At 43.4% G+C, this 27,233-nt stretch overlaps 1 protein-coding gene across 6 annotated transcripts in view; it reads left to right on the plus strand.

The window, feature by feature from the left end:
• The window catches only part of ARHGAP32 (Rho GTPase activating protein 32), a 252,566-nt gene that overhangs the window by 180,375 nt on the left and 44,958 nt on the right, over nucleotides 1-27,233 (plus strand). For 4 of the 6 annotated variants that reach the window (XM_049799524.1, XM_049799525.1, XM_049799522.1 and 1 more), the window contains exons 11-13: nucleotides 3,855-3,936; nucleotides 10,257-10,307; nucleotides 13,001-13,075. In XM_049799524.1, coding sequence (XP_049655481.1) covers nucleotides 3,855-3,936; nucleotides 10,257-10,307; nucleotides 13,001-13,075 — 208 coding nt within the window. Of the gene's footprint in view, nucleotides 1-3,854; nucleotides 3,937-10,256; nucleotides 10,308-13,000; nucleotides 13,076-21,564; nucleotides 21,678-27,233 lie in introns of those variants that run through there. The other 2 variants (XM_049799526.1, XM_049799527.1) reach the window with 2 other exon arrangements.

The following is a 27,233-nucleotide window of genomic DNA, read 5'->3' on the forward strand; positions in this document are numbered from 1 at the left end:
TTTCTTCCGTTGGTTAAGGTGTGTAGTGATTTTTTTAACCTTTAGATGACCTTGTATTTATCTAAATATATACTACCCTTGCTATTAATTTTCGTACATTGCCAAATCCCTTAATCCTGGCTCAAGCTCTAATAGTGCCTTGCTACATCTGTTGAGATTAACTCTTGGACTAAACTCATTTATTTATACAAAATCATGGAAAACTTTCCATGGGAGGAAAAGCAGCATCTTTTAAGTGGGTGGGAATGAGGCACAAGTTACAGGTTATGACCCTGAAGATGATCTCTTGGGGCTCTTGCGAGAAAAGTTAGAATAAATATGTCAGAAAACGTAAGCTTTCAGAACGGTTACCAGTAAGCTAACATCAGAGAGCTTGTCAACACTAGCACAAGTAAAAATTCTCTTTCCCTAAAAAAATCTATTATAATTATTGTTGTGAACTTGGCAAAAAATAATACACTGAGAACAGGTATAGTATTTTACTTGTGAAAGGTTGCGAGGTACCTAGAAGCAGTGACTTAGCCATCTTGGGTCTTCTTTCATTTTTAAATTCATGTTTAGTATTGTATATTGCATCTAGAAACAGGAGAAACATTATGTTGACAAAGGCAAACGAGCTTTTGATTACAGTCTGGGAGTTTGGGTTGCATTTAGATCCACCATTTTTCATTATGATTACTGGAAGGTTGGTGTCCAAGTACTTAGGTTTCTTTACACATCTCGGGCATAGCCGTTGTGGGCAATTAAAAAAAGTACTCGAGGCATTGAGAATGAAAGAAACTATCACTTCGGCTGTGGAGTCTCCCAAGTGTGTCGCTTGTGTGATGGGGCTGAGACTTTTCACTGGACGCGTACATTTTTCCTCACTTAAAAATTGTCTCTTGCGCAAGAAATGTCCAAGAGAGATTCTTAGCTATAGTAAAGTATTTAAAAAGCATGCAGTGTATTTTGTTTAAATACCGGTACTTTTTGTGTACGTACCAGTCAGCCTGTTCCTCGGCATCTCCCAGCAAAGCAGCGTCGCTGAGCTACGAGCTGCCTGACGAAGGGCCCTGTACGCAGTGCTGGTATTCATGCCGGTTTCCTTGCGCTAATTGGCATATTTTTATCTATAAACTGCAGAAAAATCACCACTACGTTAGGTAACGCTGGGATATCGCCTCCTTGCAAAATTGGCACACCCAGCAGAGCGTGAAGCCGGACGTTATCTTGGTTTTTGGGTGGGTTCTTCAGTTCTGTGAGTCACTGAGAAGCGTAACGCACAGGCCGGTCTCAATTACAGGGAACCGTAGATCAGAGAAGCAAGGTCTACTGATCCATAGTGCTGCTGTTACAAGCGCTGTTCCCGGGCTGTCATAGTCTTAACAAAAAGCATATTCCGACTCTTTAACATTAAGTAGGATGGATCACAGTTTGTCCTTTTACTTGGACAAAACGTTGCCTTGCTGGATTTTGAGGGCGTGGGAAAGAGAAGTTATCTGGTATTACTACTGCCTGTGGCTTCCCTTCGGGAATTTGGAATAGTTTCAAAGTCTGGAGTGTTTACCTGGATACACCGTGCATGATGCTGCTACTAAATTGCTTGGAGGTTTATGGGTGGAAATCAACGTGGAGTAGGAAGGCGCTTTTTTTTTTTCTTTCTTTCTTTTTTTTTCTTCTTTTTTTTTCTTTTTTTCTTCTTTTTTTTTTTTCCCTCTCTTCCCCCCCCCCCCCTTGGAGACAAAAGGGAATTGTGCAAGATGAATAAATAGAGCAGGGACTGTTTGCCAGACTCACAGTGCTGACGGCCTTGCGGCTCCAATGAATTTCATAGATGCGCTAACACGACTGGCAGTGGTCCTGGCCCAGTTTTGCTGTTTAGATGAGCTTGGGGCCCATCCGCTGGCCCTCTGCCACGCATTGTTGCAGCACTTGACCAAACCGTGGCTACGTGAAGTGACTTGATGCTTTCAGCTGTCCGGATCACATGCCTGACATGGGACGGGATATCCTGCTCAGACGGGGCGTCTCGGGAGGGTGCTGGTGCTTGGATTACATGTCACAATACAGAACCTGTGTTGGGCGAGGAGGTAGGGTACGAGGGAGAAAAAGGTCTGGCAGTACGGACGAAGGATAAAAGTTGCCAAAGGCTCTGGTCTGGCTTGACTTTCTCCAGGGGTGAGAGTAAGAAGGAAGACACTGAAGTGGAGAGAAGGTTGGGATGCTGAGAAGTGTAAAACTCCTATCTGGTCACCTCTTAGCCTGAATCCGTAAACAGTGAAAGGGAAAGAATTTCACTTCTCCCCAGATACAGAGACCTTTGAGCGGCATGTGAATTTCTGCAGGCACATCCTATTGCACCAAAACATTTCCATCCTCCCCGTACTCTAGTCTTTAACCCTTAGGCTGGTTTAGAGAGCCTCTCCAGCGTTTCTGAGTTAGAGGGGGGATGCAGGGGGAAAATGCTGTGTTAAAGGTCGGTGCAGGAATGCTGCAAATTAGCATTTGAAAGTCAGCAGTCGCAGGACCTTGCTGGGACTTGGGCACTCGGAGATGTCTTCATTGTCAGCGATGCTGGCAGCAGAGAAGCGGCTCCATTCAGTGGCTGTCAAAATTTTTTGCATAGCACTGCTATGTGGTAGTCCAGGGTGGGTCATTGCTCTTGAAGCATCTTCAAATATTTGCTGAGGAGAGTCTTGCCTCTGGGGTTTTGTTTCTGGAATATTCTTTCTGTTGCAGCTTGATTAGCAGATACACAGATATAACCGTAACGGTTAAACGGCTTGTGCAGTATGTTTGTCGGCTCTTCTCTCAAATCGATTTTCAACAACGGATATGTGGCACTATTCTCCCTCATCCTTTGCTGATAGGGAAATTGAGGCACAACGGTTGCACTGGCTCGTCCACGTTCAGAAGCAGACGCAAGAGTATACCCCAGGAGTTCTGGCTCTTTTTGGCGGGGGGGGGATTTTTTTGCTACATCATGCCGTTTCTTCTAAAATGACTTGTGTTTATTTCTAGTCAAATTACTGGGTTCTCACTTACACATGTAGAACTCGTGTGTAACTCTATGTATATTTTATTAAACCTGTACTCAGTTCTAAGACTGAATTGAATTAAATTTAACGAAAACCACATTGAACTTTTTTAGCAAGACCTTTAAACACGCTTAATTTGAATGCTTCGGGAGTATCACTTATTACCCACGCTCATCAGATCAAGCGCACGCAGTAAAGCTAGGACACAGTAGAGAGCTTTGTGCCTTCAGAACATCTTCACCTAACTTATCGCTAGAGAATATGTGTTTTTTCTGTAACGGGACTATAGAGCCATGCAAACGTATTGACCCATATTTGATTTCACTTTTCTGAAGGAATAAAATGTTAAAGTGCTTGTGAAGGTAGTATTTTGACAGTGTAAAAAGGTCAAGTGTTGGTGAGATTTGAGTACAGATAACTGGGATGCTAGGAGCTGAAATAATCTTGCTCTCTTCATTAAATGTCATGTTACATACATGCAGCCAGGTGCAGGAAACCCAGCTAAAGTCTCTCTCTCTTTTTCAAGCTCCACTTGAGATTTAAGGGTGCGTAGCACACTTGCCCTCTCCCCTCTCTGTTGCAAGTTGAGTATCTCTGTCCTGTGTAGCAAGCTTAGAAAGCAGTATTTTACGTAACTAATTATTTGGTTTGTAGAATTCTTGGCTGCATCGTTTTGAAAAATTATTTCTCTTATGCTGGTCATGTTATGTTGGGTAATGTTATGGAGCATCAGGCAAGCAGAGTTCTAGGAAAATGTTTAACAGTTGCTGGTTTAACAGTTCAGGTCTTAAAAATACTACCTTCAATATTCTGCCTCTCTTTTTGTTTTTACTACAGGTTGGATTTTTTCCTAGCGAGTGTGTTGAACTAATTAATGACAAAGTTCCTCAGTCCGTGACCAATTCTGTGCCAAAACCAGGTATGTATATTAAGTTTTATGACGCAGTGAAATAAAATGGAGTTATCTTTTTGGTGTTCCACGTTTAGTGTCTCCCTTGTACATACTGTGTTATACCCTGTGTGTTGATCATCCTTTACACATACCATGTTGTCCTTTCTATGTGTTGATCATCCACACGTTAACCTCGCTCTGAATAGTTGCCACTGTTGAATGTCTTTCATCTGCGGTGTTCTGTAAGCTCATAGCAACGTCCATCTCCTGCGTGCTTTGAAAGATTTTAAGCTTGTAAGAATTTTAAGACACCTTCGGCAATCTGTAACTAGTCATTCCATGCAACATCCCAGTTCTTGGTGTCCAGAGTGTTGTCTGTTGGGTGTTTTTAATAGAGAGCGTACAGGCGACCCAAAAATGTTTATGCTAACTTAGATGGAATAGACTAGTGAGGTACTGGAAGCTTCTTTCTGTTAGAGAATTGATGGAGAAAGTCGGCTATAACAGAACTTGGAATCTTAATTGCTTCTGCTCTGGGTATATGACTCCAACTACTTCCTACTGCCTTCTGGACAGTTTTGCATTGTATGAAATACAGGCAATTAATATCAAGCTTTGCTGAGGAAAGGAAAAATAAACAGAAAATGAGATCTTGGAGCTGATTCTGTTGTCATCCTAGTATACACTGGAAGTGATTATAGTTAGATGTGCTGGCATAACTGAGATCTCCGCAGAATTTACTGGTGGTGAAGCTTTTGTTTCATTCTTCTGCCTTTTTTTAAAAAAAACCCACTCTATATTCATATATATTCTAAGATATATCTGTGTATCTTTTGTATCAAGAGAAGCAGGTTGAAATTGCTGATCTTTCTTGAAACATTAGGCAGCCAGCAAGTTGAGTTGGAAAGCTGGTTAACCGGTGTTATTTTCATCTCTTTTCTCTATTTTAATGATGTTCCTTATCTTATAAGATTGCTGACTTGATACTTTAAAACAAATAGATGTGATTCAAAAGTTTGTCTTTTACTAAGGGAAATGCAATTTATCAGATCCTGTGTTTACAGCTTGGAACTTTTGGTTCAGTGGTAAAGAGTCATGAACACCCTAAGCTATCAGTGCACTGCATTAATCTGCGTGCTTCAAAGAGCTGACGGTTTAGGGAAATAGTTTTCTCAGCCATTGGTATCTCCAGCCTTTGTTATTCTTGGGAACATGCAAATGTATTTGCTCGAATCAGCGTCACAGAGATCACTAGGAATTCAAAGCGCTGCAGCAGGTGGTCATTCCATAAATCCGGTATCTGCCTTTTTGTGGTTTGAAGTTGATCTCCAAATACTTTGATCGGTCACTTCTCTGTACTGTATCAGGTAAAGCATGTAGACAAGGGCAACTTGAAATCTGAATACAGGCCAGGCTGATAGACAACAATCATAAGGAAGTGTTTATTATTAAATATGGCTCGGGCAGTTAAATGTCATGAGCTGCTAGTGAGTAGTTTCTTGCTACGCTTTAATGAGAGATAACGAAGCCACATAGATTAATAGATTCTATTTGGCTTTAACAACACACTAGGGGGTGAATTTCCTCTTTCAGTCCTGGGAAACGTTAGTTATGAAGTTGATACCAAAAGCCCGAGTCCTATTAAAAGTAATAAGTTGAAAGATATTGCCAAGTCATGAGGCTGTCCCTGTTGACCTTCCCCATAGTCGTTCTAGGCGTACAATTAAAGGCAAAAGACTGCTCTAGAAGAACACTAACGAGCTTTCAGATGTAAGGACTGCTAGGACGAATGCTGCGGCTGTTTCTATAATCCTTCCCTGCCCCTCCTTTGCACACAGACTTTATGATACCGTTTCTTTGTAGCGTTCTGCTTTCTATTTTTTCCACCTTGGGGAGAAACAGTACTTGTGCGGCAGAGGCAGAAGTCTGAAAGACTCTTCCTCGGTTGCTACAGAAGTCGTGACTTGGCAGGAGCTAGAAAGAGTCAGGGAGGAGGTTCCTATAGTTAAGGCATGTAGAATGTGATGTTGGAGAACTCGAGGAACCTATCTGCCTGGAGGAAAAAATGATGTGTGAAATACAGAAGGGGTGAGAAGATGAAGGGGGAGGAAGGAGTTTCAGTTTCCCGGGCTGGGTTACCACACAGCTGCACCAGCGGAATGCCTTGTCAGCACAGTCCGGGACGGTGGCACAGGGGCAGAAAGGAGTCACTGGAGCACCCCGAGCGGCTTAGGTAGCGCTGCTGCGAAATGTGAGATCGGAGCTTTCCAAGGGGATCCTCCGGAGCTTCGCTCGGAATCGCATTGCTGGGATGATGCAGAAGAGCTTGCATTTTCCTCACTCGTATTCCGTGCCTTTAGTGTATTCTGATCGATGGCTTAAACATCTAGGGTTTTTCTCGTACACTTGAATATCCGCATCAGTTAATTTTCTCCCTTTACCTGTGTTTGAAACATCAGATTGGCTTTTCCCAAGGAATGGAGACTTTCCTAAAAGGAACCGCTTGGAGCTTTTGTCCTCACTCGACATTAGCAGGGTATTTCATCTAGAATTAGCGTGAAGTTTTAGATTTGGGCTCGATAAGACATGCTTATCAACATGCCAACTTTATTTTCTTTAATCAAAATATGACGTGTAGAACATCTAGGACATTTTGTATCTGCAGCATAAAGCTCTTTGCTATGAAGGAATTTACAAACATAGGACTCCTTGTGTTGTTTAATTGTCCATAGATTTGGCTGGGTTAAGTAATCTAATGAAAAGCAGATGGAAAGCAAAGAACTTCCTGCCCTGCATTTTTATTATTATTTATAATTAGAGGTTTTGATTCGCAGAAGTGATGGGGACAGCATTTTAACAGAACCATAAAATATTGCAATGCTTTATAATGCAGTACAAATAATGACTGACGTTCAAATGAAAATGAAACACAGGGAGAGGGAGAGGAGGGCAGGGTTTAACTGCAAACTCTGCTTTTACAAACAGTATTTTCTTTGACTGTGGAAATACACGGTTAGACCAGTGATAATGCAGCCGGCGTCTGAGATAAATGGAAGAAAATGGACCTTGCAGGAAAACTGTCCATTTTATTCAATTCTGAAAATTCAAAGTAATTAAAGAAAGAATATTGGTTTTCCCTTGAGTGGCCTCTGCAATATATTTGACAGTGAAGTTTGGATTGTCAAAAGTATCATCTCCCAAAATACTGCTAGGGGTAGGTATGCTTGCAGAGATGTGTAGGTCGATACGTGTGCATGCACACATCCACACACAAGCTATCACCTGAAAATGAAAGTCAGTTTCGTTATTGCTTAACAAAATTGTTTAGTGTTTTCCTTTTTCAAACTTTGTACACGTGAGAAAGGAGAAGGAGGGGTGCTCAGGAAGTCTTGGAAGTTCCCTGTTGAGTGCTGTTCTCCCTACAGTATTGGACTAAGCCTGTACCCCATTTTTTTTCCATGTTCAGTGCTGTGAGGAAATGCGCTTTTTTTCAGGTGGGATGCAGACTGATACCCTGACTGTTTCTATTTATGTAAAAAACATTGTAAAGATCCAGGAAGGTAGTGTGGGCTCACCAGATCCCAGTTTTCTCGAGCGCTTGCCTTTTTTTCTAAGTTCCCCCTGTATTCTTACTCAGATACAATACTCCAATGATAAATTCTTAGCCTAGATTATTACACTGAATTGATATCTAATATTTTGTAGCTAATACCATTTACTGACAATATAGCTGAAATTCTGTACTACAATAAATGGAATCAGCTTGTATTTATAAAGATTTTTAAAGAGATACAGGATGAAAGGTTGCGTTGAATTTCAGATATTTGGAGAGCAGTGAATCTTCTAAATATTCATTGTGCTGCTTAGAAGAAAAAAAAAGTGAATCGCTGTTTTGTTTTTTCCTTCTCAGTGAACATTTGGGAATTGCCTGTAGATTGTGGCTGTGTTTACTCGTCTCATTCACTTCTGTCCATCTCTGGTCTTTTCTGGGAGCAGTGTGTATATGCGTGTATGTGTTCACGTTGTCCCCACTCACCATTTTGGCATAGTTCACAGTCACAGGCAGCATGTCTCAGCTATCTGTTCCAGTCCGTTCTTTCTCATAATTCTGAATATTTGTAGTTTACCAATATTTAAAATCACATCTCACGCTTCACCTCATACGTGCAATTTGTTTAATGTCTTTTGCTAACAAGTAGCATCTTGCTGTGTACCAAAGCTTTACTGCACTGCATCTTGGCGTGATAATTTGTTTGAAGGTTTCTAAACATGGTTGCTGCTGGGGAGCATCTGGTTTCAGTGGGGAAACAAAGAATAAAGATGCAGTTTGCAGTGGGACAGTTAGAGCTTAAGTGAAGAAATGGGGGATAAGAAGGTAATGTATCCCTTTCTTTTTTCCAAAACAATGAGCATTTTTAAAACTTCATTCTCACCAGTTCCTCGGTCTCGCTTAGGACAAAAGATTGAATAACCCCAGCAGCTCTGCCCAACTGTATGGAGGATTGTTCAAATTCCTGTCTCGTCCATTCATTTGACTTAGATTGAACAGGTAGATGTACTCTTACGATGTGCAAGTAAGGACACATTCAAGGGTACGTGTTAGTATTAGAAGCTGTTGTAAATGAAGAAATTTCTTTTAAACGTAAGCAACAGATTAATCTGGGTCAACACGTCAAATACAAATAATCCACTGAACTTCAGGAGGTTTGAAATTTGGGTCTGGATCAGGCAACAGACTCTGTTCTGACCTCCTGAAGACTCTGGTAGAGCATTGAATGAATTAATTTTAACTGCAAAAATGCAAACTGAGTTACATTCATTGTGTTAGAGCTATTGCAATCATAACAGACTCATCTTAAGAGGTTGTGCCTGGTTTGAAACAGGCTAGCTGCTAATCCCTGGACAAAAAAGATTGTGTGTTTGAGTTGGGTTTTTTAACTAAAAATAAAAATCAGGAAGAATACGGCGCAAATAGAACTTAAGATTCTGCAGACGCCTGGGTTGAACAGCCATTTGACACCGATGAGTGCATAATGTCTTAATTAGCGTTTTTATAAAGGAAATATGGAAAGATAAAATGTATGTAATTAGTACCAGTCTCCTTAATCTTATGTAAACAAACCAGTTGTTGGGCGTTCAACATGCAACTGTCTCATTAAAGCTAAATTAAATGAAAATGTTATTGAGCCAAGGCAGGTATCCATTTCCAGCATGGAAGCAGAGAGGGAATAAACACACTACCATGCTCAGGGCCACCAAATACAGTTCTTGATGCAGAAGACAGAAAATGTGCTTATAGTATGGACAGACCCAAGGACCAATCCTTCAAGAAATCACCTTCTCTCAGCTCCTGTGGAGCTCAGGCAGAGCCGTAAGTGGACAAAGACGTCAGGTTGAAAGGTCAACAGGGTGAGCGTAAAAACTGCTTCTTGAGGAGACTTGCACACGTCTTTGAAATGTACAGCAGATATTTCTCCAAGGCTTTGAAAGCCACCGTGATTCAGCCTGGCAGGCTGTGTGTTCAAACGGAGACTTCAGCAGGACAACGCCAACTTGCTTAAACCCCAGATTTGAGCTGGTCTGATCTGTGGGGAAGTTATTTCCTGGACTTTGTGTTTTCTTTCTTCCATCCAAAAATAAAAAAAAAAAAAAAAGCTAACACTTGGGGCTGAGGCAGCAAGAGCTAAGTCTCCGCCTTGTCTGCAATTAATAATTTTCAGGAAGAACACCTTTTGTCAATAGGAAAACACAGCTCTGAGACAATTTTGGGGTTTTTTTTGCATAGACTGAAAAGTAAGATAAAGCAGTTGTCTGCTTTAGCACCATTAGAAATGGAGGAAAGCTAAATGTGTAAGGAACTGAATTACGCAAAATGTAAATTTACAAATCTGGGAGTTGTTTTCTTTTGTAAGTGGTTGGCATTGTCCTTCTATATAAAGAAATGTTACATCTTCCAGCCCTGTTTCTGACTCAACAAAGTACTTAAACATGGGCTTAACCATAAACACATGCTTAGCAGACACTGGAAGCAATGCAAACAAATCCTGTGCTTCGCTGTGTTGCTCAGCAGGCATGGGCCTTGTGCTAAAAGTTCAAACATGCAAAATGTTTGGATTTTTTTTGAGCCGGGACACACTGGGTGGGGAATTCTTGGATCCTAATGAATTTCCAAAGTGTTTGAGGAATAAAGCACCAAACAACTTGAAGGATTGGGTCTGCGGTCCTATTTTGCGCTGTGTATAGCCTAGCTGAGCTTTATATGAAATTAACCCATTTTCAATGGATGCATGTTTTAACCAACTTTTTTTGTTTGTTTGTTTTTTCTTTTTTTAATTATACCTTCCCAGTCTCCCCTGCCCACGGAGCCCGTCCAGCGTCCTGGAGCTACTTCCCCCCTTGTACGTTTTCATTTATTCCTTTTTTCTTCTTTCACTCTTTCTCTCCCTGTCTCTCTGTGTGTCTCTTTCTTTTTGGTTTTTCCCCCTCCTTCTGTACATGTGAGTCAATAGCACTGATGCTTTAAAGGGTATTCAGGGAAATGAAAACAAACCCTTAGTCTAACATGCCTTTTTAAAAGCTTTTTGGACATAAAACGGTGCAGCAGGGAAACAAACTGATTCTAATTCTTTTCTGTTGGAGAGGGTAGAATCATTTCAAATCAATAAAACCATAACTGAAAGGAATTAAGTGCCAGGCAACCAAATATGAATGTCAGTTTCAAAGAAAGAGAAGTTAAAGATAGGTGACAGAGAGGAATGAAACATGGCTCTGAAAGTTTGTTAGAACTTTAAAATCTTCAGAAGCAAAGATTCCTTTTTTTTTTTCTTTTTTTTTTTTTTTCCTTAGGATCAGAAAATGCTGCTTGTGCTTAGCATCTCCCAATGCTCAAAGTGAAACTGTCAGGTTATGCAGGAGTGGCTTACTTATCCAGAGCATCCTGCTTCATGTTGCCATGGTCTTTTTTTCGATCCTGCTAGTGCTAATCTAAACCTCGTAGCAATAACCTAGCATCAGTAAAATTGGTGACTGTTTCCATAGTTTTAGCATTTTTTTTTTACAGTAAAGGTCACATTTACACATACCGACTGCTCCTAGGATCTTCTTTGGATTTCATAAATCGGTCTTAAAACTGGATATGCAAATACTGTAGATAGATATCTATAAAACAAAATATATAATATGTGTGTGTTTATATATATATATATGCTTTCCCCATGCACATACACACTTCCAGCCTGTTGGCATAGAGACTGTGCGCTGATACCCTTGCAATGTGGGAAACAGGCATGTGGTTTCTATCCATGATAGTTCCTCCAGGAGAGGAATGTTATTTGACAGCAAACTTCTCGTTTCTGGTGTGAAGACTCAACTTTCTGAGCACCTTCCTGAGCATGTGCCAACATTATCAAATACTCTCCAGACAGAAAGGTAGAGAGGAAGGGGGGAACGGGGTTTGTATTTCAGATATGATCATGGAGAGTGCGTGTGGTGGGGCTTCTTCCACTGCACATAGCCAAACCAACAACAAGACCCAGGAATATTTAAACTGGGGTAAAGCTTTTAAGAATGAGGGTAAAATTTATTGCTGTGACTGGCTATATCCACCGATAAATAAATAACCTGCCAAGAAGTTTGGGAGGAGTTGGAATAGTGAATGCTCGTAAGATCCAAGGAGTTTCCTTTGGATGTACAGGTACGGAGAAAAGATTTTTTTTCTTATTTTTTCCTTTTTTATAGTCAAGTTCCTTGAATCCATGAGCCCTTCAAAGATGCCATTCCTGCTAAGAATCAATAGCCGTTAACTTCAGATAATAAAGGCAGGGTTGGGCTTTTTGCCCTTTTTAACATGAAAACAAAGAACGGCCAGATTTCTGGTTACTTAATGCAACCTGGGTGGTTGGAATTCAGAGTCACTCTCCTTCTTAAGCTGTTTGTGAGATGGAAGAGTTCAGCACTAGATCAGCTATACTACTTCTGCTCAAAGGTATAAGGCCCGTTAGTGGTTCTGCTTGTTTTTCACGTCAAATTAATTTCTTTTGACAGCCATGTCCCTTTGTGAGTCATGTCATTGCAACAGAGACTAGAAATGTGGCTATCGCTGCGCACAGAGCACCATCAGAGAGATCATGTGCCACCTCCCTCACATGCCTGAAAGCTCCTCTGTGGTCTGCACTGGTGGTTCTTGTTTATAATATTTCTGTGTACCAGAGGTCATGGTTGCACATCTTCTAGTACTAGTAATTTAGGGCCTTACTTGACGTATTTTTTGAGTACGGAAGCTTTGAGGTCCTGTTCAGACTTTGCCTGTGTTAGGGGGAAGTTAGTTTCTGGGCTCATGAAGCAGTTTTTGGACACAAGTTCTTTTTTGGCCCTCAGGTTCCCCAGATAAAACGAGCTGAGATCTGGTAGGGAGGCAAGGGCTGAAATACGTTTTTGAAACTGGGACAGAGTGCCTTTGAAAATGAGCTCTAAATCTTTAGTCTCCCAACCATACCAAAGACCATTATCGTGCAAGTTGTAGCTATATTTAAATCACTGATTCTCCCACTAGCATTTGCCAACCTAAATTGAGATCTATTTTATATAATTTTTTAAACTGTTTTTTTTACAGTGAAAACTCTGTTTACAGTGATATGTGCACCTAATATGTGCGTTTGCACTGGAATTGAGAGTTAGACTGCATACGTTGTGGTCACACCTGAGCCAGCTTTAAGCCCAGTAGTTCAGGTACCAGTAGCATCCACCTTCATCTGCAGCAGCTCCCGTTTTCTTGGGATTTGGGTGTTTTTTCAGCTCGTCTTTTTTGCTATTCATCCTGTGGGCTCACTTCACTTAAACTTCTTTTTGCACATAGGCACTGCTAGTTAAGGATACTTCAGGTCTAGCACATGCCAGAGAAGCAACGCCTTAGAATGCAGAACACTAAAATCTGGATTTCTCTAGCACTGTTTCTCTTAATTGCTGTCCTTAGAAATCAAATTATTAGTCTCCTGCAGTTTGTTCCAGGAGATGTTTTAATTTAACTTTGTCCTTTCTCTTGCCTTCTGTCTGTCCCTCTGCCCTCTTCCCACCTGACCTTAATTATGCGCAGATTTGGAGATGGATAGTGTAAAGCCAGGTTCTGCATATGTTACAGAGGCTCTGAACCAGTCCCAGCTGAGCTCAGGTAGAGCCCGTTATGTACAATTAGTCTCTCGGTGTCCTAACCACGTCTAACACTGTATGTGGTAGCAATAACTATTTACTAACACCCTAGGTTTGGTTACAGAAGCTAGATGTAGTTGAAATAGTTTATTATTAATTTTAGATTAATATCTGTTGGCTAGAAAAGCCAATGCCTGATTCTAAGAATCTGCCTTCTTACGGGAAGATTTTCTGCAAGTGATTTCATTAAAGTCAGTGAGTCCAAATCTTAAGAGTACTGCCTAACATAACGGCCTTGTACTGTGAATGCTCTGCAGTATCAGTGGCTACATGGCTATTAGTCTCTGTATCATAAATTAGCTTCTTTTATTTTTCCCCCACTGCTGAATTTCTAAATATAAAGTGTTCTTCTTTTCCCAGGCTTTCGATTTGTGCCTCAGAAAGATACATCCAAAGAGTGTGTGCCAAACCCTATTTGACCATGTTCTGGAGGAAAGAACTTGCTTGAATAAGAAGGAAAAGAAATGTGGTTAAATGCTAGAGTTTTATGGCAATGTAAATGACCCTAATGTGTACCCAGTTGCACGGTGATAGCAGAAAACAACTGTGTTGTGTTGTCATTGGCATGACAACGTCGCTACAGCTTTTCAGAACTAGCATTAGGTAAAATTAAAGCGTTCCAGTGGAACTAAGGAACTGAGATATTTCTCTGGTACATTTTACGTACTTCAACAATTTGATCGTCAGTTATTGAGAGGTATTTGATAACGGAGTTTTCAATTGTTTTGTTTTGTTTTGTTTTGTTAAATCATATGTGGACTTTTGTTTTCCTGGATCTCCTAAGTGCTTTGAAAGAAAATGTAAGTGGAATTTTAGGAGAGACTCGGTAGCAAACTGTGTAAGCTTTGTTTTCCTGCAGGCTAGATCAGGGCTTTACAGTAAGGCAGGCAACACGGCGTATTTCTTGCAAAGTGTCCAGACAACGTGTTGTCCTCTTACGTCCCTCTGTTTCATCTAGTGCCTTTGTCTTGAGGTTGAAATGCATTTGCAGGGTAACCGTACCTTTCACAGAGATCATCCCAATCTATTCTTTGTGTAAAACAAATAGGTTAATGGATATTTGATACTGAAGTGGTGCTGATAAATACAGCCAGTCAGAGCTCACTTGGGTCCTGCTGTCCGCAACGCTGGTATTGTGTTTCAGTTTATTAAGGAGGCTAATGTTTGTGCCATTCAGTGATTTTAAGTGCTTGGTAAGTGGCAGGCCACTTTTCTAATTGTATTTCAGCTGATTGCAAATCTTCCTGTGGTAGCCTATGTGTAAAGCTCTGCCTCTGCTGAAATCCTTGTCTGTATTTCCATTGTTACCTTCTAAAGTCACCAAAGGCGGATTTATTTTTTAACTAGGCTTTAAGGCTTTATTTTACTTCTGTAATAAGTGTTGGATGCTTGCTTTGAAAAATGAAAATTGTTTTAGCAGTATTATTTTGCTGGTAGTTTGCATTATTGGATACATTAGAAATGCCAAACTTAGTCGTCCATAATTATGTTGCATTGCTTGTTTTCAGTGCAGGGAAATTACCTGGTTTTAGGAGAAGGGGATTTATTGCGGTGACTGCCCAGGACTGTGCACAGCTATAAGACACGCTATTGCAGTGGTTAGTCTTTTTTAGGTCTTTAAATTGGTGTACAGAATTGTAGGACAAACCAGGACTGCTGCAGCATTTTCCTGTTAGTTTTTTCTTTCCTTGGAGTCTTCCTTTCTCTTTGCTCTCCCTCCCTTGTTTCAAGTGATCCTTCCCTCCTTCTTTTTTTCCTTCCCATTTTTTGGCAGAAATAGAAAGGGACGAGAGCTGTGGGCTGATCTGTGGAAATGCTGCTATATACAGGATTCATCTGGTCTCCTATGAAAGTCGCACCATATCTGTGATTCTGCCTGAAAAGTATGAGCTTGAGAGAACAGCTCCCTAGAGCCTATGTGCTAGGAAGACATATAGACAGAAACTCTAAATGACAGGTTCTCTGTTCATTGGGCAAGTATGCATGTCCAAACTGGGACACGTAGTGGATTTACGTGGAGCGTAAAAAAAGTTCTCAAAGTTAAAAAGTGTCAAATATTTTTTTTCTGCGTGCTGCAGTGAACCTCTGGCTATGAGAATGTAGTTTTGTATGTGACTTGCTTTTGAATTTAGCCTTCAGTGGCAAATCTGAAATACTTGTCCTGTCCACCTAAGTAAAATCTATAAATCTTGGCTAGCTCCTAAGTGAGAGACAAGCAAGAATTTTAAGTATTTCACATAAGTTCCTAAGGATACATAACATTAGGAAGTCAATGTATTTTTTTTTATTCCTTCTTAATCCTTTAATCCTTTAACAGTGCAGATGTTTTCCAACAGTAGGAGTAAGAACCAAGCATGTATTTTGGCAGTGTTTTTTAAGCACCCCTGGTTGTGTTCCTTACCCACAGACTCTATGGAGTTTTAGGTAACGTTCGTAGTCGATGCAGTGTTTGCAATCTGGAGTTTGAAGTAACGTTCGTAGTCGATGCAGTGTTTGCAATCTGACCAAATAGGTATTTTTGTAACGTTTCCTAGGTGCTATGGAAACACGTCTTGATGGTTATCAGGTATTTGTGCGTAAATTGGTTGACATTTTCTTGAAGAGGCCTGGATTTGAAAGCATGGCGTTTTACCTGTAGAAGAGAAGGGATTTGGGTATTACTGCTGTGTCTGAAGGGTCCAGGGGAAGCAGGGTCGGAGGCAGAGGAAGCTTGGCAGGGCAGGAGACCCCATGGTTTGGGGGAAGACCAGGAGAGAGGTCTGGACTAAACCAGAAGGGCGTCTGCAGGCTCTAGAGACCCAAGGTGAGGAGAAGGATACAGTTTGGTTTTGCCATTTCATTTATTGCCTTTTTTAAAGTAAAAGGAGAGTTTTCTAATCTGTTGCAAGACCTGCTTGTCTTCTCCCTCCCAACCCCCAAGAAAGGGAGCCTTTGTAATTTCACAAACAAATGTCATGTGTGCAAAGCAAGTAGTTTACAGGGATAAGTTACTGCACATGAGCATCGCCTTGTACCCCGTGTAATTATTCGCACAGGCGCAAGCTGAGCGAAAAAGGTGATTGCTCTGGTGACCTTTTGGCTTCTTTGTACAATATCAGTAATAGCGCAGGTGCAGGGCATCAGTGAATGAGGCCTCTGTCTCCAACCTCAGGCCAGATTTGCACTAATGTTTTTTCTGGCATTGCTGAGTCTGCTCTAAGTATGAAAAAGATCATGCCCAGAGCTGACGCAGCTTATCTGGAAAAAAAAAAAAACAAAACCCCAAAAAACCCCCACAAACAAACAAAAGACCCACCCAACAACCAAAAAAAAACCCCAACAAAACCAAACCACCCTAAACACCCAGTCGGGGTGTAGGCACAGCTGTCCTGGCAGAAGAGCCCTTTTGTCAGCGTCGGTCGTGTCAAGGGGAGCAGCAGAGCTCTGCCAGTTGAGAAACACCTTCTCCCAGCATATCCTGCATCTCCACAGGGAGGCACCACTGGTGTAATTAAAGCGTTGGAAATCAGCCTGGCGTCTCCTGAAGTCACAGGGAGATGCCTGAAACACAGGTAGGAGGAAGAGACAGATTAATTTCTGTATTCCCTGTAGTGCAGTTTCTTCCTCGTGTGTGGTCACTCGCAGCCTCTGAGGCTTTCTGAAGAAGTTGAACCCGTAGGCACTAGCTTCAGGCTTCCCGCATTTTGACAGGTAATTTTGCGGCAAGTCTTGGCCATGTTTCCTGGGGAATTTTAATTGGAAAAGAAAACGAACAAGCGTGGCGTATGGGTCTGTGCGCGGTCTGTACGCATCAGTTCAGAAATAATTATGTAGATCTGTGTATTGTGTAGGTAAGAAAGAGATGTATTAATGTTTCTGTTACGGAAAGATTCACGGGGTTTGGGGCTGGCATGCTTAACCTTTTTTTGAGAGGCTGAATCCACCGAAATAGGATGACTACTTGTGAAATAAAGCGGTAAAACTTGGCTGAGTGCAGGGGTGTTGGAGGCACCGATGTGCTATTAATAAGGCCGGCTTTCTTTTCACATGTTCTGTGCTTCTTTCTCACTCTGCCTGCTCTCCACTAACTCAGGTTGGAGGGGTTTGTTATTTTTAAACGACGTATTTTTTTCCTTTCTCACAAGCTCTGTCAAAATGGGACTTAACTCTAATAATAGCTGGCTTGAGCAAAACTCTGCAGTTATGCTAAGAGCTTTGAAATCATGGGAAAAGGTAGTTTGTTCTGCTCTGCTTTTCCTCTGCTTTTCTCCTGAATAATTCTGTAAATTAGTGTGGGAGCCAAGTTGTAGCTCAGGAATATTTTCAGGCAGCTTTAACCTTAGATGATAGCACATAGCTCTGATCTCTTCTTGCATTGGCATACGGATTTATCAAGGGTCATGCTGGTGCATATCTCAAATCTCCAATTAAAACCTGGTCCTGTTAAGTTCACAGAGGCTGAGCAGCTGCACCGTCACATCTCTGTACGCAGAGGAGCGATGCTTGGGCTCTGACTCCATCTGGCTATCACTGATGTCCTTAGGGATCGGTGCTCTTGCTACATCTGCAAGAAGGTGGCTGTGTGAAACTATAAATTAATGTTAAAAGTGAGCGGAGCTGGAGAATATGTGCCGGCAGACCCGTAATGTTTGTTTGGCTTTCTCAGAAGGTCTTGGTTTGGGCACAGCTATGGTCTATCTTTGGGAGGATCCTTAAGTGAACACATAGAAAGGCACGTTGGCCGCTGCCTGGAGAAGATCTGTGGCGTGTTTCCATCAGAAGTCCTACACAAGCAGCCAAGGCAAAACTACTCCTCTGCCCCTCTCTGTCTCTCCATCTCTCTCTGTCCTCCCTCCTTTCTTCCCCGCTCCCTGGTAGTGAATTTAACTGCCGCAAACTGCAGATCATAGCGTTACTCTGGCCTTTAGAGCTTGCTTCGCTAGCTCATGAATCAGCCTGTGTCTGTGATTAATTCAGAAGACTTTGCTGAGCTGAAGTTTCATCTGCCGGATTTCATTTAAGAACTTGTGTCAGTGCCGTGCTCATTCTTCTTCAGCATTTAATCCTGTAACTGCAGTGGGAAGCTTGCATCGAATTCTTTGACTTGTTCTCATGGGAACTTGCTTTTGCTAAAGGAAAGGCAAGCAAAAGTCCTGTTACCTGCTTGGCTATGTATTGCATCATTCCGAACCGTGTTTTTTACCTTTGTAAATGGAATATTTTTCTTGCAAACCTGGAAAGCCATGGCAGACTGTGGCTACGTCCACCAAAAGAGCGAGTCGCCACATGATTGTCCAGGTACTCTGTGACATGAGATACCTTTATGTCAAACCTGGTTTTTGTGAGCTCTGTGAATCAAAGCAAATCAATTTGAGGTTATCCTATGGCAGTCTATTGCATGGTGTGCTGTTCTGTCAGGGGTTTTTTAATCTCCCAGTCTGCTTTCATACATAATCGTAGTTTCTCCCCAAAACCCTCTTTTAAAAAAAAAAGGGGGGGGGGGGGAGAATGTTTATTTGGGGAGTTCTTTTTTGTGTTTTTTGAGAGTATTTGATTGCAGGATAAATCTCGCTGAGTAAGAAGCAGCACTGAAAAATACTGGCTGCCTAACGTCTAATAATGGCTTGAAGCTTCCTTCAGTGGTTGAATTTGCAAAACCAGAAAGTGGAAGAAGCTACAGGGTATATTAGTAACATTTTTTAGGTTACTCTGCCTTCCCAGTACTTCTATCTGAAACAACTTTTGGGGGATAGGTTAAACTTCAGGATGCTGTAAGGATTGGATTTGCGACAAGCGTGTGGATGCAGCCTTTTTGTCTATGATCTCAAATGCTCGGCCTTGTTAGCTGTGTTTAAAAGTTAAACATTCATTATCTACCTCTTCTGCTTCACTGCAAGCTGATGAACACGTAAATAGGGGAGAATGCATCTCTTTTGCTTGCTTTTGTTCCTTAAAATCGTCTGGCAAAAGAAATTAGGAACAGAAAATGAGACCCACATGTGAAGATTATTTTATTGTTTTCAGTCAAATATTCAGAAGCAGCGAGAGGGCATCCCCGTACCATTCAGTACAGGGGAGGGCAAAGATCCCTTGTCTGGGGCAGAGCCCCGTAAGCTCCAGAGCCAGAGGAGTTAACGTCCGTGTGGTGTTGCGAACAAGCTCTTTAGCCGTGATGCAGCGCTGTGCCAAACGCAGACTTGTCATTTCCAGGTGCAGAAGAGCCACATCCCTGGTTGCTCAGGTTTCATTCCTAAAAGAAAGGCGTTTTGTAACAAGCATTAAGTATTTTTCTTTATAGGAAACAAAGTGCGGGTAGGGGAAAGCGTGTGCCATGGTACACCACGTAGTAAAATACCTCCTCAAGCACTGTTGATCACCAGAGCCATGATTTTCAGAGGTAATACCCAAATGTACAGTTGAGGGAGCTCTGTGTTACTGGTGGTGCAGCTGTTCTGTTCCTGCTCCGATTAGCAAAAATAGGATTGTGCGATCTCTGGCACTAGTTGGAAACTGTGCACCAGCAAAGTGGGCGAACCGGAACAGTTTGTCACAATGTGGTTTATCAGCCTTGCAGGATTCTGCCTGGCCTACATTAAAAAAGAAAAGAAAACAAAACAAAAACAAACATGATGGAGGAACCATATAACACATCCTGGCAGTTCTGGGTAGCTGACAGTGTTACTAGTCTGCAGTCCTGTATAATGTTTTGCTATTTTGAATTGTTGTATGTGCATTTTGCATGTAAATTTTGAAAAGGATTGCTTCTGTTGTGTTCATTCCCCATTTGTGTTGGTATTCTACCAACTTTTATCAATGGGTTTGATAGGAAGAACATGCCTGGAGTTGGTATCAGGAAGAAGGTTTTCTAATCAGAATTGTACATAAGCACGTATAGAACCGGATTTAGGAGTCAGGCTTGGCTGCTAAGGAAAAAAGTAATGTGTTAGTATGGTGGTTGTCCAAGCAAAACAATTCCAGTAATAAATACCAAGTGTAATAAGTAGCTGGAGAACAAGCATTGTTTGGAGATATGAGTCACCAAGCAATTTTGAAAATAACACATTTGCTTGAGGAGAAACTGTGAACACCAAAGAAATGAGTTTTACCCTCCTGATCATCAAGATGTCTGCATAAACAGAAGCAGATTCCTCTCTCATCCTTCTGACCCAGAGGTTGTCCAATTTATCTAGTGAGCCCACACTTTAAAGTGTGTGACAGCAGTTACCGAGATTGATAAACGGCACTGCAGCCTCGTACGAACCGAGGAGCTTGGGGTCAGCGTGGCTAAAGAGAACAGCAGCAGTATTTACTCCTCGAGCACATGACCGACGCAGGTAATGCCACCAGCTTCACTGGCACCAGGAAAAGGCTGGAAGCCCGGGCTGAAGTTTCTCCAGCCCCGTGACCCTCTCGGCTTCTGTCCCTGCCGCTGGGTGCCGGCCTTGGTTCGGGCTGAGCAGGGATGCCGTAGCTGGTGGTAAAGTCAAGTTACGGTGCGTTCTGCTTTCTGCTCTGGAGCGCGTTGTGCTGATGCCGGAGTTTTTTGGAGCTGGGCTGTAAGCTAGGTCACCGTAGAATGATCCGTGTCATTTTGCTTTGTTTTTAAATGGCAGAACTCCCGGAGAATTGTTGATTGAGTTTGTTTTCAGGGATCTGATCAACGCGCCCGCAAAGCGCGCGGGTTAACAGCCGCTCAAGAGCGGGAGGGGGCATGATTTCTTTAGCGCTGTAATTAGATTAAGAGAAAGGACACCCTCGGTGCAGAGTGTCCCTGCTGTCCCCAGGGGCAGATGGGGCTCACGTGTGCCCGTGTCCAGTCCGCAAGTTTGGACACGCTTCCGTCGAAGCGTTCCAGCCCGCTCACCGTCTCTCCCTGCCTTTCGGACGCGCCGAGACGGCCTTTTTTTTCGCGTGGATTTGAGGATCTGCGGCGCGAGCGAGAGACCCGTGCTTAAAACGATGGCGCGGGCGCGACCCCTGAGGTCTGGACGAAACCGGGCAGTAAGCGGCGATCCCCTCCGGTTTATCGGGACGCGAAGGGGCAGAGGAACGAGAAAACCCCGGACGGACTCGAGCGCGGCTCTCCTCGCCCCGTCCTTTGCCACCCGCAAAGTCTGTTTTCGGTCAGGAACCCGCAAGCTCCGAGAGGACGGCGAGCCCCTCTCCGTCCCGAGAACAGAGATTGAGGGAGAGGCGGTGGGTGGGTTACCAGAGCCCAGCTTCGCTCCCCACCCGCCCACCCCCCTCCTCTTCCTCACCCTTCGCCCACCGAGGCCTGAAGTGGCCCCGGGGCGGGCGGGGAAGCGAGGCCCAGGCCGCGGCCTTTCCAGTGGGGTTGAGCGGGAACCCGCCGGCCCCGAGCAGGCGGCACCTGCGTGAGGCGGAGCCGGGCGGCCGGGGCCGGGCTCGGCGGGGAGGGGCCTGGCGGCAGCCGCAGAGGCGGCGGGAGGGCGCCCACCCAGCACCGGGCGGCTCCGCCTGCGGCTCGTCCCCCTCCTCGGGCCGGGGGCGGGCAGAGCTGGGCGAGAGACCCCCGGGGACAGCGCCGGAGAGGTGCTCTGGCGGGCGGCGAGGAGAGGAGGAAGGTAAGAAAGGGCTCTCTTTTTTTTTTTTGTTTTGTTTTGTTTTGTTTTGTTTTTAATATCATTAAACCCCCCCCCCCCCCCCCCCAGCGCCCTGCCTCGCATTAGCGTCTTTCTTATGTAAGACTCGCAGCGTATTTTTAGGTTCCTGCCCCCCCCCCCCCCCCCCACTTGTTGCTTAGTAACTTGCCAGCTCTTTAATTCGCGGTTTACGGAGAATTAAATGCCTTGGAATGAAGGTTTTTCTTCGCTGGCCAAGAGGTGGCTTCGCACGTAGCGGAGTTATAAGGCGCCCGCCGACCTCCCCGAAAAGGTGGGCAGAGCGATGCTGGGCTGCGCGGGCAGGACGCCTGCATCCCCACGTCGCACCTGGAGCAGAGCCGCTCTTAGGCCGGGGCAAGGCAGTCGAGGCTCTCGAGGCGATAGCCTGACATCACGTTTTTAGCCAGGTGAAAAAAGTACCTGTTACTCGGTTAATTCTCTCATCCGACACCCTGGCTGCCGCTTGTGGACCCGTTTGTTTCTGCTGGGAGAGAAGATCCTCAGGGATCTGTGCCTGTGGGCAGGTTGCCCGGCTTGGTGGTTGGCTTCTCTTGACAACTCAAGACTAATTAACACGGCGTACTCCCCCCCCCCCCCCCCCGCCCCGTTGCTAATTGTTTTACTTCTGTTTCCCTTTTGCTAATCTCTGACTTCAGGTTTCGATTGCGCCTTTCTACTCGCTAGGTCCATAGTTGTAAACTATTTTATTGGACTTAGTCTAGGGTCATGGGTGCGTAGCAAGCCGGAGCTGTTAAAGGGAGCCTCTTTCATGTCTGGGATGATTTGTATGAGGATTCCCACCCAAATCCCAGGGCAGAAAGAATTTCAGCTTGCGAGCCCCCTCCGGCGCAGTCAAGTATGCCCCCACGGTCCTGGGGGTTGCAGAGATGTGAGATCAGTGCTTCCTGCTCAGATTTATACCTAGCTCCCAAAGAGGCAGCTGACAGATGGGAATGTCTAGAATTTGAATTTCAATAGATTTTTGCATATCACTTTATCTTTTTGTTTTCCCTCCCTCCCCAGACTGGCACTCGGAGGGCATAGGATGCATTCTTAAGCATAAATATTATTGATGCTGTTGTTCAGGAGAAAAGGGCTTCCTGTTTAAAAATGCTAGTCCTTTGTTTGCTGGAGCCCCAGGGCAGTGAATGCACAGTCTGAAAAATAAAATTCCCAGGGAGAGTAGTTACCGTGATCCTAGTAGACACTTTGCAAGTGGCCATGGCTCATCTGTTCGTATTTGTTCAGAAAACCTCCTAGAAGCTATAGTCCATTTTAAGGACTAAATGCTCTGCAGGATCTTATTATTTATGACAGGGAAGACAGGAGGCCTTCCCTTTCCACTCTTCCCCATCCTCCTTTGTTCTGGGCACCACACAGGCATGATAAAAGAGTCTCATTTGAAATCAAAGCTCTGGACTGGTAAGATAAAGGAAAAGAATAAAGCAGGCAAAACAATACAATATCTGCATTCCAAAGTCTTAGAAAGCAGATTTAGTTCACTGCAAATCCCCAAACGTGTTGGGCCCAATTTTCATTTTCAGTAAAGCTTTTTTGCACTTCTTTAGCTGTGTAAGGAGGATGTATGGGAAGATGGCATTTTCATCCTCTTTAAAGCTATTGTATCCTGCCGGTGCTGTATAAAGTGACTGTAATGTGAATGAGGCTCACGTCCGTTGTCTTGTTTCCACTCCAGATGAGTGGGAGTTTGGCTTCCAAAGGCAGAATCATCTCAGGACTCAATGCAGGTCTTAATAGCCGAAGGATAAACAATTTATAAAGTCAGGGTCGTAAACAGAGAAAGAACCAGACCAATAACAATCTTGGAAGAGTAGGGCACTGTAATTTGAAAGTAGCTGGACTGGGCTGTAAACAGCTGCCCTCTGGCTAGTGAAAATGGAGATAGGCATCTTTGGTGAAGGGATTGGGAGAGCAGCAGTAGCATTACTTGTCGTACTGGGAGTACCGCATACTTCAGAAAAGTCTGTGTGCTGAGGATTGAAGTAACGGCTGTGCCGTGTGGCTTAAGAAAAGGGAGGTCGTGTGCTTTTGACCCGAGTCTCGTCCTTATTCCAGGTGGATTGCTCGTGTGTCCCGTCCTGATGGAATAAAAAGGTTCCTTCCCGGTGCCTTACCAAGGCCTTGTGTAAGAGCAAACACCCTCTCGCTCCAGGATTGGGCTCCATCTGCCAAGCTTCAATTATTCAGTTTTCCTTGTTTGTTGATTCATGTCAGATCTTTTTGCATTGCTTGCCTCCTCCCACCACCCAAGCTAGAGCGTGCTGCCATGCAAAACTGGAGTGACTTGACTGCCGCAGTCACTCTGGTTATCCCGGTTTAGCTGATGTCAGGATTGGGCTGAAGCATTATTTGTGTTTGAATGACTAGTGAAGGCTCTGGGCTGCGTGCATGTGTCCAAAGTACTTGACGTTATTCAGGGTTGTCTTGGGTTACTGTCAAGTTTTTGGAAAATCTCCTGCAGCACTGCTACCGTTTGTAGCAGAAGCAGAAATAGTGTGGGTGAGGCTCAAGCCGGCATGCTGCAGCTTCATCTAGGCTGTTTTGAAGCCTTTCGATCAAGGAAAGATACTGCATGCAGCGTACAGCTGGTGTTTGAACAAGCGAGGGCAAAGGCAGTTTGCCGTCAAATAAGTACGAGTTTGAGAACAGTCGATTCTTGACTTCTCTGAAGCCATGGACGCTGTTGACAGGACAATAAACATTTGGTTTAGGTTGTATTAAAGGGAGGTTGAGGTCAGCCATTCAGAAACTCCGTCTGTAAGGATAGCTAGCAGCTCAAGTAATTACCAACAGAGAATGTGTGGCATTTTCATCACTGGAGACTGTTGAGTTGGAGAAAGGTCTGGCAGAGAAGCCTGAGCTACAGTTGAACCTGTGCTGGTGTCACCTAATGGGTTAGGTGGCATCTTGGCTCTTGATTGTTCTCCCCTCTCCTCCTTATTTACAAGTATCTGGAGAGTATCTAACACACAGTTACTTGGTTGATGTTGCTGCTTACTTGGATGTTGATGCTTACCTGGTTGTCCTTAATGCTACTGCGTCATTTGAGGTTCAAGATAAGAAATCTGCTAAGCAGTAACGCCTTTCGTGGGGCACAGTGCATCGCCTTTGGTGGTGTTCTAAAATAGGGTTTCTTCTCAAAGCTATACAAATTTTGTAAGTATTAGAGATACATTCAAGTTACAGTATCACGTTCTCTTTAGTGCGAATTCAGTGTCGCACAAAGGCTTCAGTACATTTTCATGTCAAGATCTCACATACGTATGGGAGTAGTGTGTGCTTGGGCATGCAAGGTCAAATGATCGTGATATCCCAAAGTGAACGTGGGTGAAGGACTAACACTGTCTCCCTGACGGGCAGATCTGGTGTTTAGTTCTGCTCGAGGTAGTTACCCGAGCCAGAACATTATTTTTCAAGAGGATCATTAATCTCCGAGGTAAGCAAGATAAGCGAAAGGACTGCATTAAACTCTGCTGGAACACGTAGACGTTTAGCAAAACGTAGTACGAATGAAAGAGAAAATAGATATTTCAAGTGCCTCTTTTGCTGTTTTTCTCCTAGCTCTACGCTTTCCAGTTTGCTCCCCTTGTCTCCCAGTCCCACTGCTGGCCTTGTGACCTCTTTGTGCCACCTGAGCTGCTGCGGCTACCGCTTTGTGTGCTAAATGCCCTTATCTCTATCGTTTTGTTTTCAACTCCCACTTGTTTTCCAGTTTTGGCCTCTGATGACTCCTTTCCTTTGAGCTACAGCCTCATCTCTTATTATTTCCTCACCTCCAATTGCGAGCCCTTGAGGCCCTCGTGTTACCTAACCGAAGCCCATCCCTGCTGCGTTGTCACCAAGACCGTATTAACCAGTGCTGCTTTTTTTTCCCAAATACAATTGAAACATGTTAATGGAATTAATAGATTGACCTTGTCAGCCCTTGTACCTTTGAAACCTCTCTCCTTTCTCAGCTGGCCTTCAGCTAACTGATTTGTATCTCCTAACCATATACCGCTTCCCTCAGGGTAGGTGTGCTGTACTTCAGGGAATTAAGTCAGACATGTCCTGTGGTCTGTTTGTTCAGGAGGTCAGGTCGTATTATCTTAGTGCTCCCTTATGGCCTTAAGAGTCTATGAAAAGATCAGATGTATCTTCAACCTGGAAAGTATTGCGGATTTCTTGGTATCAAACTTGCCTATCTGTACATCAGTGACATACATATGCATCTAGCTAACCTTGTGGCTGCCTTTCTTATCCCATTATAAATACTCCACAAATTTGGCAGAATTTGGCAATGAAGAGTGCGGAAAGAGTTTTTGCCGTTGTAAATAGTTCCTGGTTCTTGTACACGTTTTCTCATTGACATAAATAAAGAAACCTTCTCCAGGCAGTTCAAACTGTAGATAATCCTTGTGCATATCATTACAGATGTGTGATTTTAGTTAAATAAATAATGTTGAAAGCCGTCAATGCTACTGGTCAGATACGCTGTTAGCTTTTGAATTTGCTGTCTTCTGTCTCTGGAAGAGGACTGATGGGACTCAAATGCAGTGGAAGCTGACAGAAGTTATTGTATAATCTGGGCATGAAAAAGCACCGAGTTGCCAAGCTGGTCGATCTCAGATGCCAGGTGTTCCTATGCTAACCAAAATAAGCCGGTACTCCAACTTGAGCCAAAGGCTGAGGGTGGCAAGGACGAGTTGCGGTTTTGCTGAGATGATTGCTGACAGACACTGCCCAAGGGACGGCTCCAGAAGCCTGGGCAGATACAAGAATACCTGCGGCTTTCTTATTACTAGACTTTGTAAATAAGGACAGCAACATCACTTATCGGTTTTAATGACCTACTTTACTCTCCGTGTCTATGGTGCTCTTGTGATAGCTGGAAATATGTGCTTATTCTTGGCTGATTCTTGTCATCATAGTTAATTTTAATGGTTTTTATCTAGCGACACTGAAATCAATCACCTTTAACGTATTTTGTGACTTCTTATAACACAGAGGCCAGTCTTAACTGATGTCGGCCTGGCACAAGATAAATGCTGCAGCATCAAAAAGCACACAGCGTTTATGTTTTATTTTTCTTTTCTTTATAGATCAAATCAGTAAGTACACATTTGTGAAGGTTATTGGAAATATAAGGATATTTTTAAACTCTCACATCTATGGAATTTTAAAATCTCTTTCTGAAAATCTTTATGACCAGCGAGGGAGCCCAGTGTAGCGATTAGTGCAATTATTGATGTGGTGTTAGTTGGTCCTTCTTCAAAACCGGCATCCTATTCAAGGACTAAAGGACGGTGCTTGGTGGTGCATGGTTCCAGATTCTGGTTGAGTTTTTAGGGCTGTGTAAATTAGCTTCCAAAATAGAATCTGCTGTGGCAGGAGGAAAGGAGTAAAATGTCTTGTTGCTAAGGAACATGACAGAGAACTGGGAGATGTGACTCAGTTCTTGGCTTTGTATAATTTCTCTTCAGTGAGATGTGGGTCCACAGAGCATGTCTTTCTAAG

The sequence above is a fragment of the Accipiter gentilis genome, chromosome 5 (assembly GCF_929443795.1).
Source record: "Accipiter gentilis chromosome 5, bAccGen1.1, whole genome shotgun sequence".
Lineage (NCBI taxonomy): Eukaryota > Metazoa > Chordata > Aves > Accipitriformes > Accipitridae > Astur > Astur gentilis.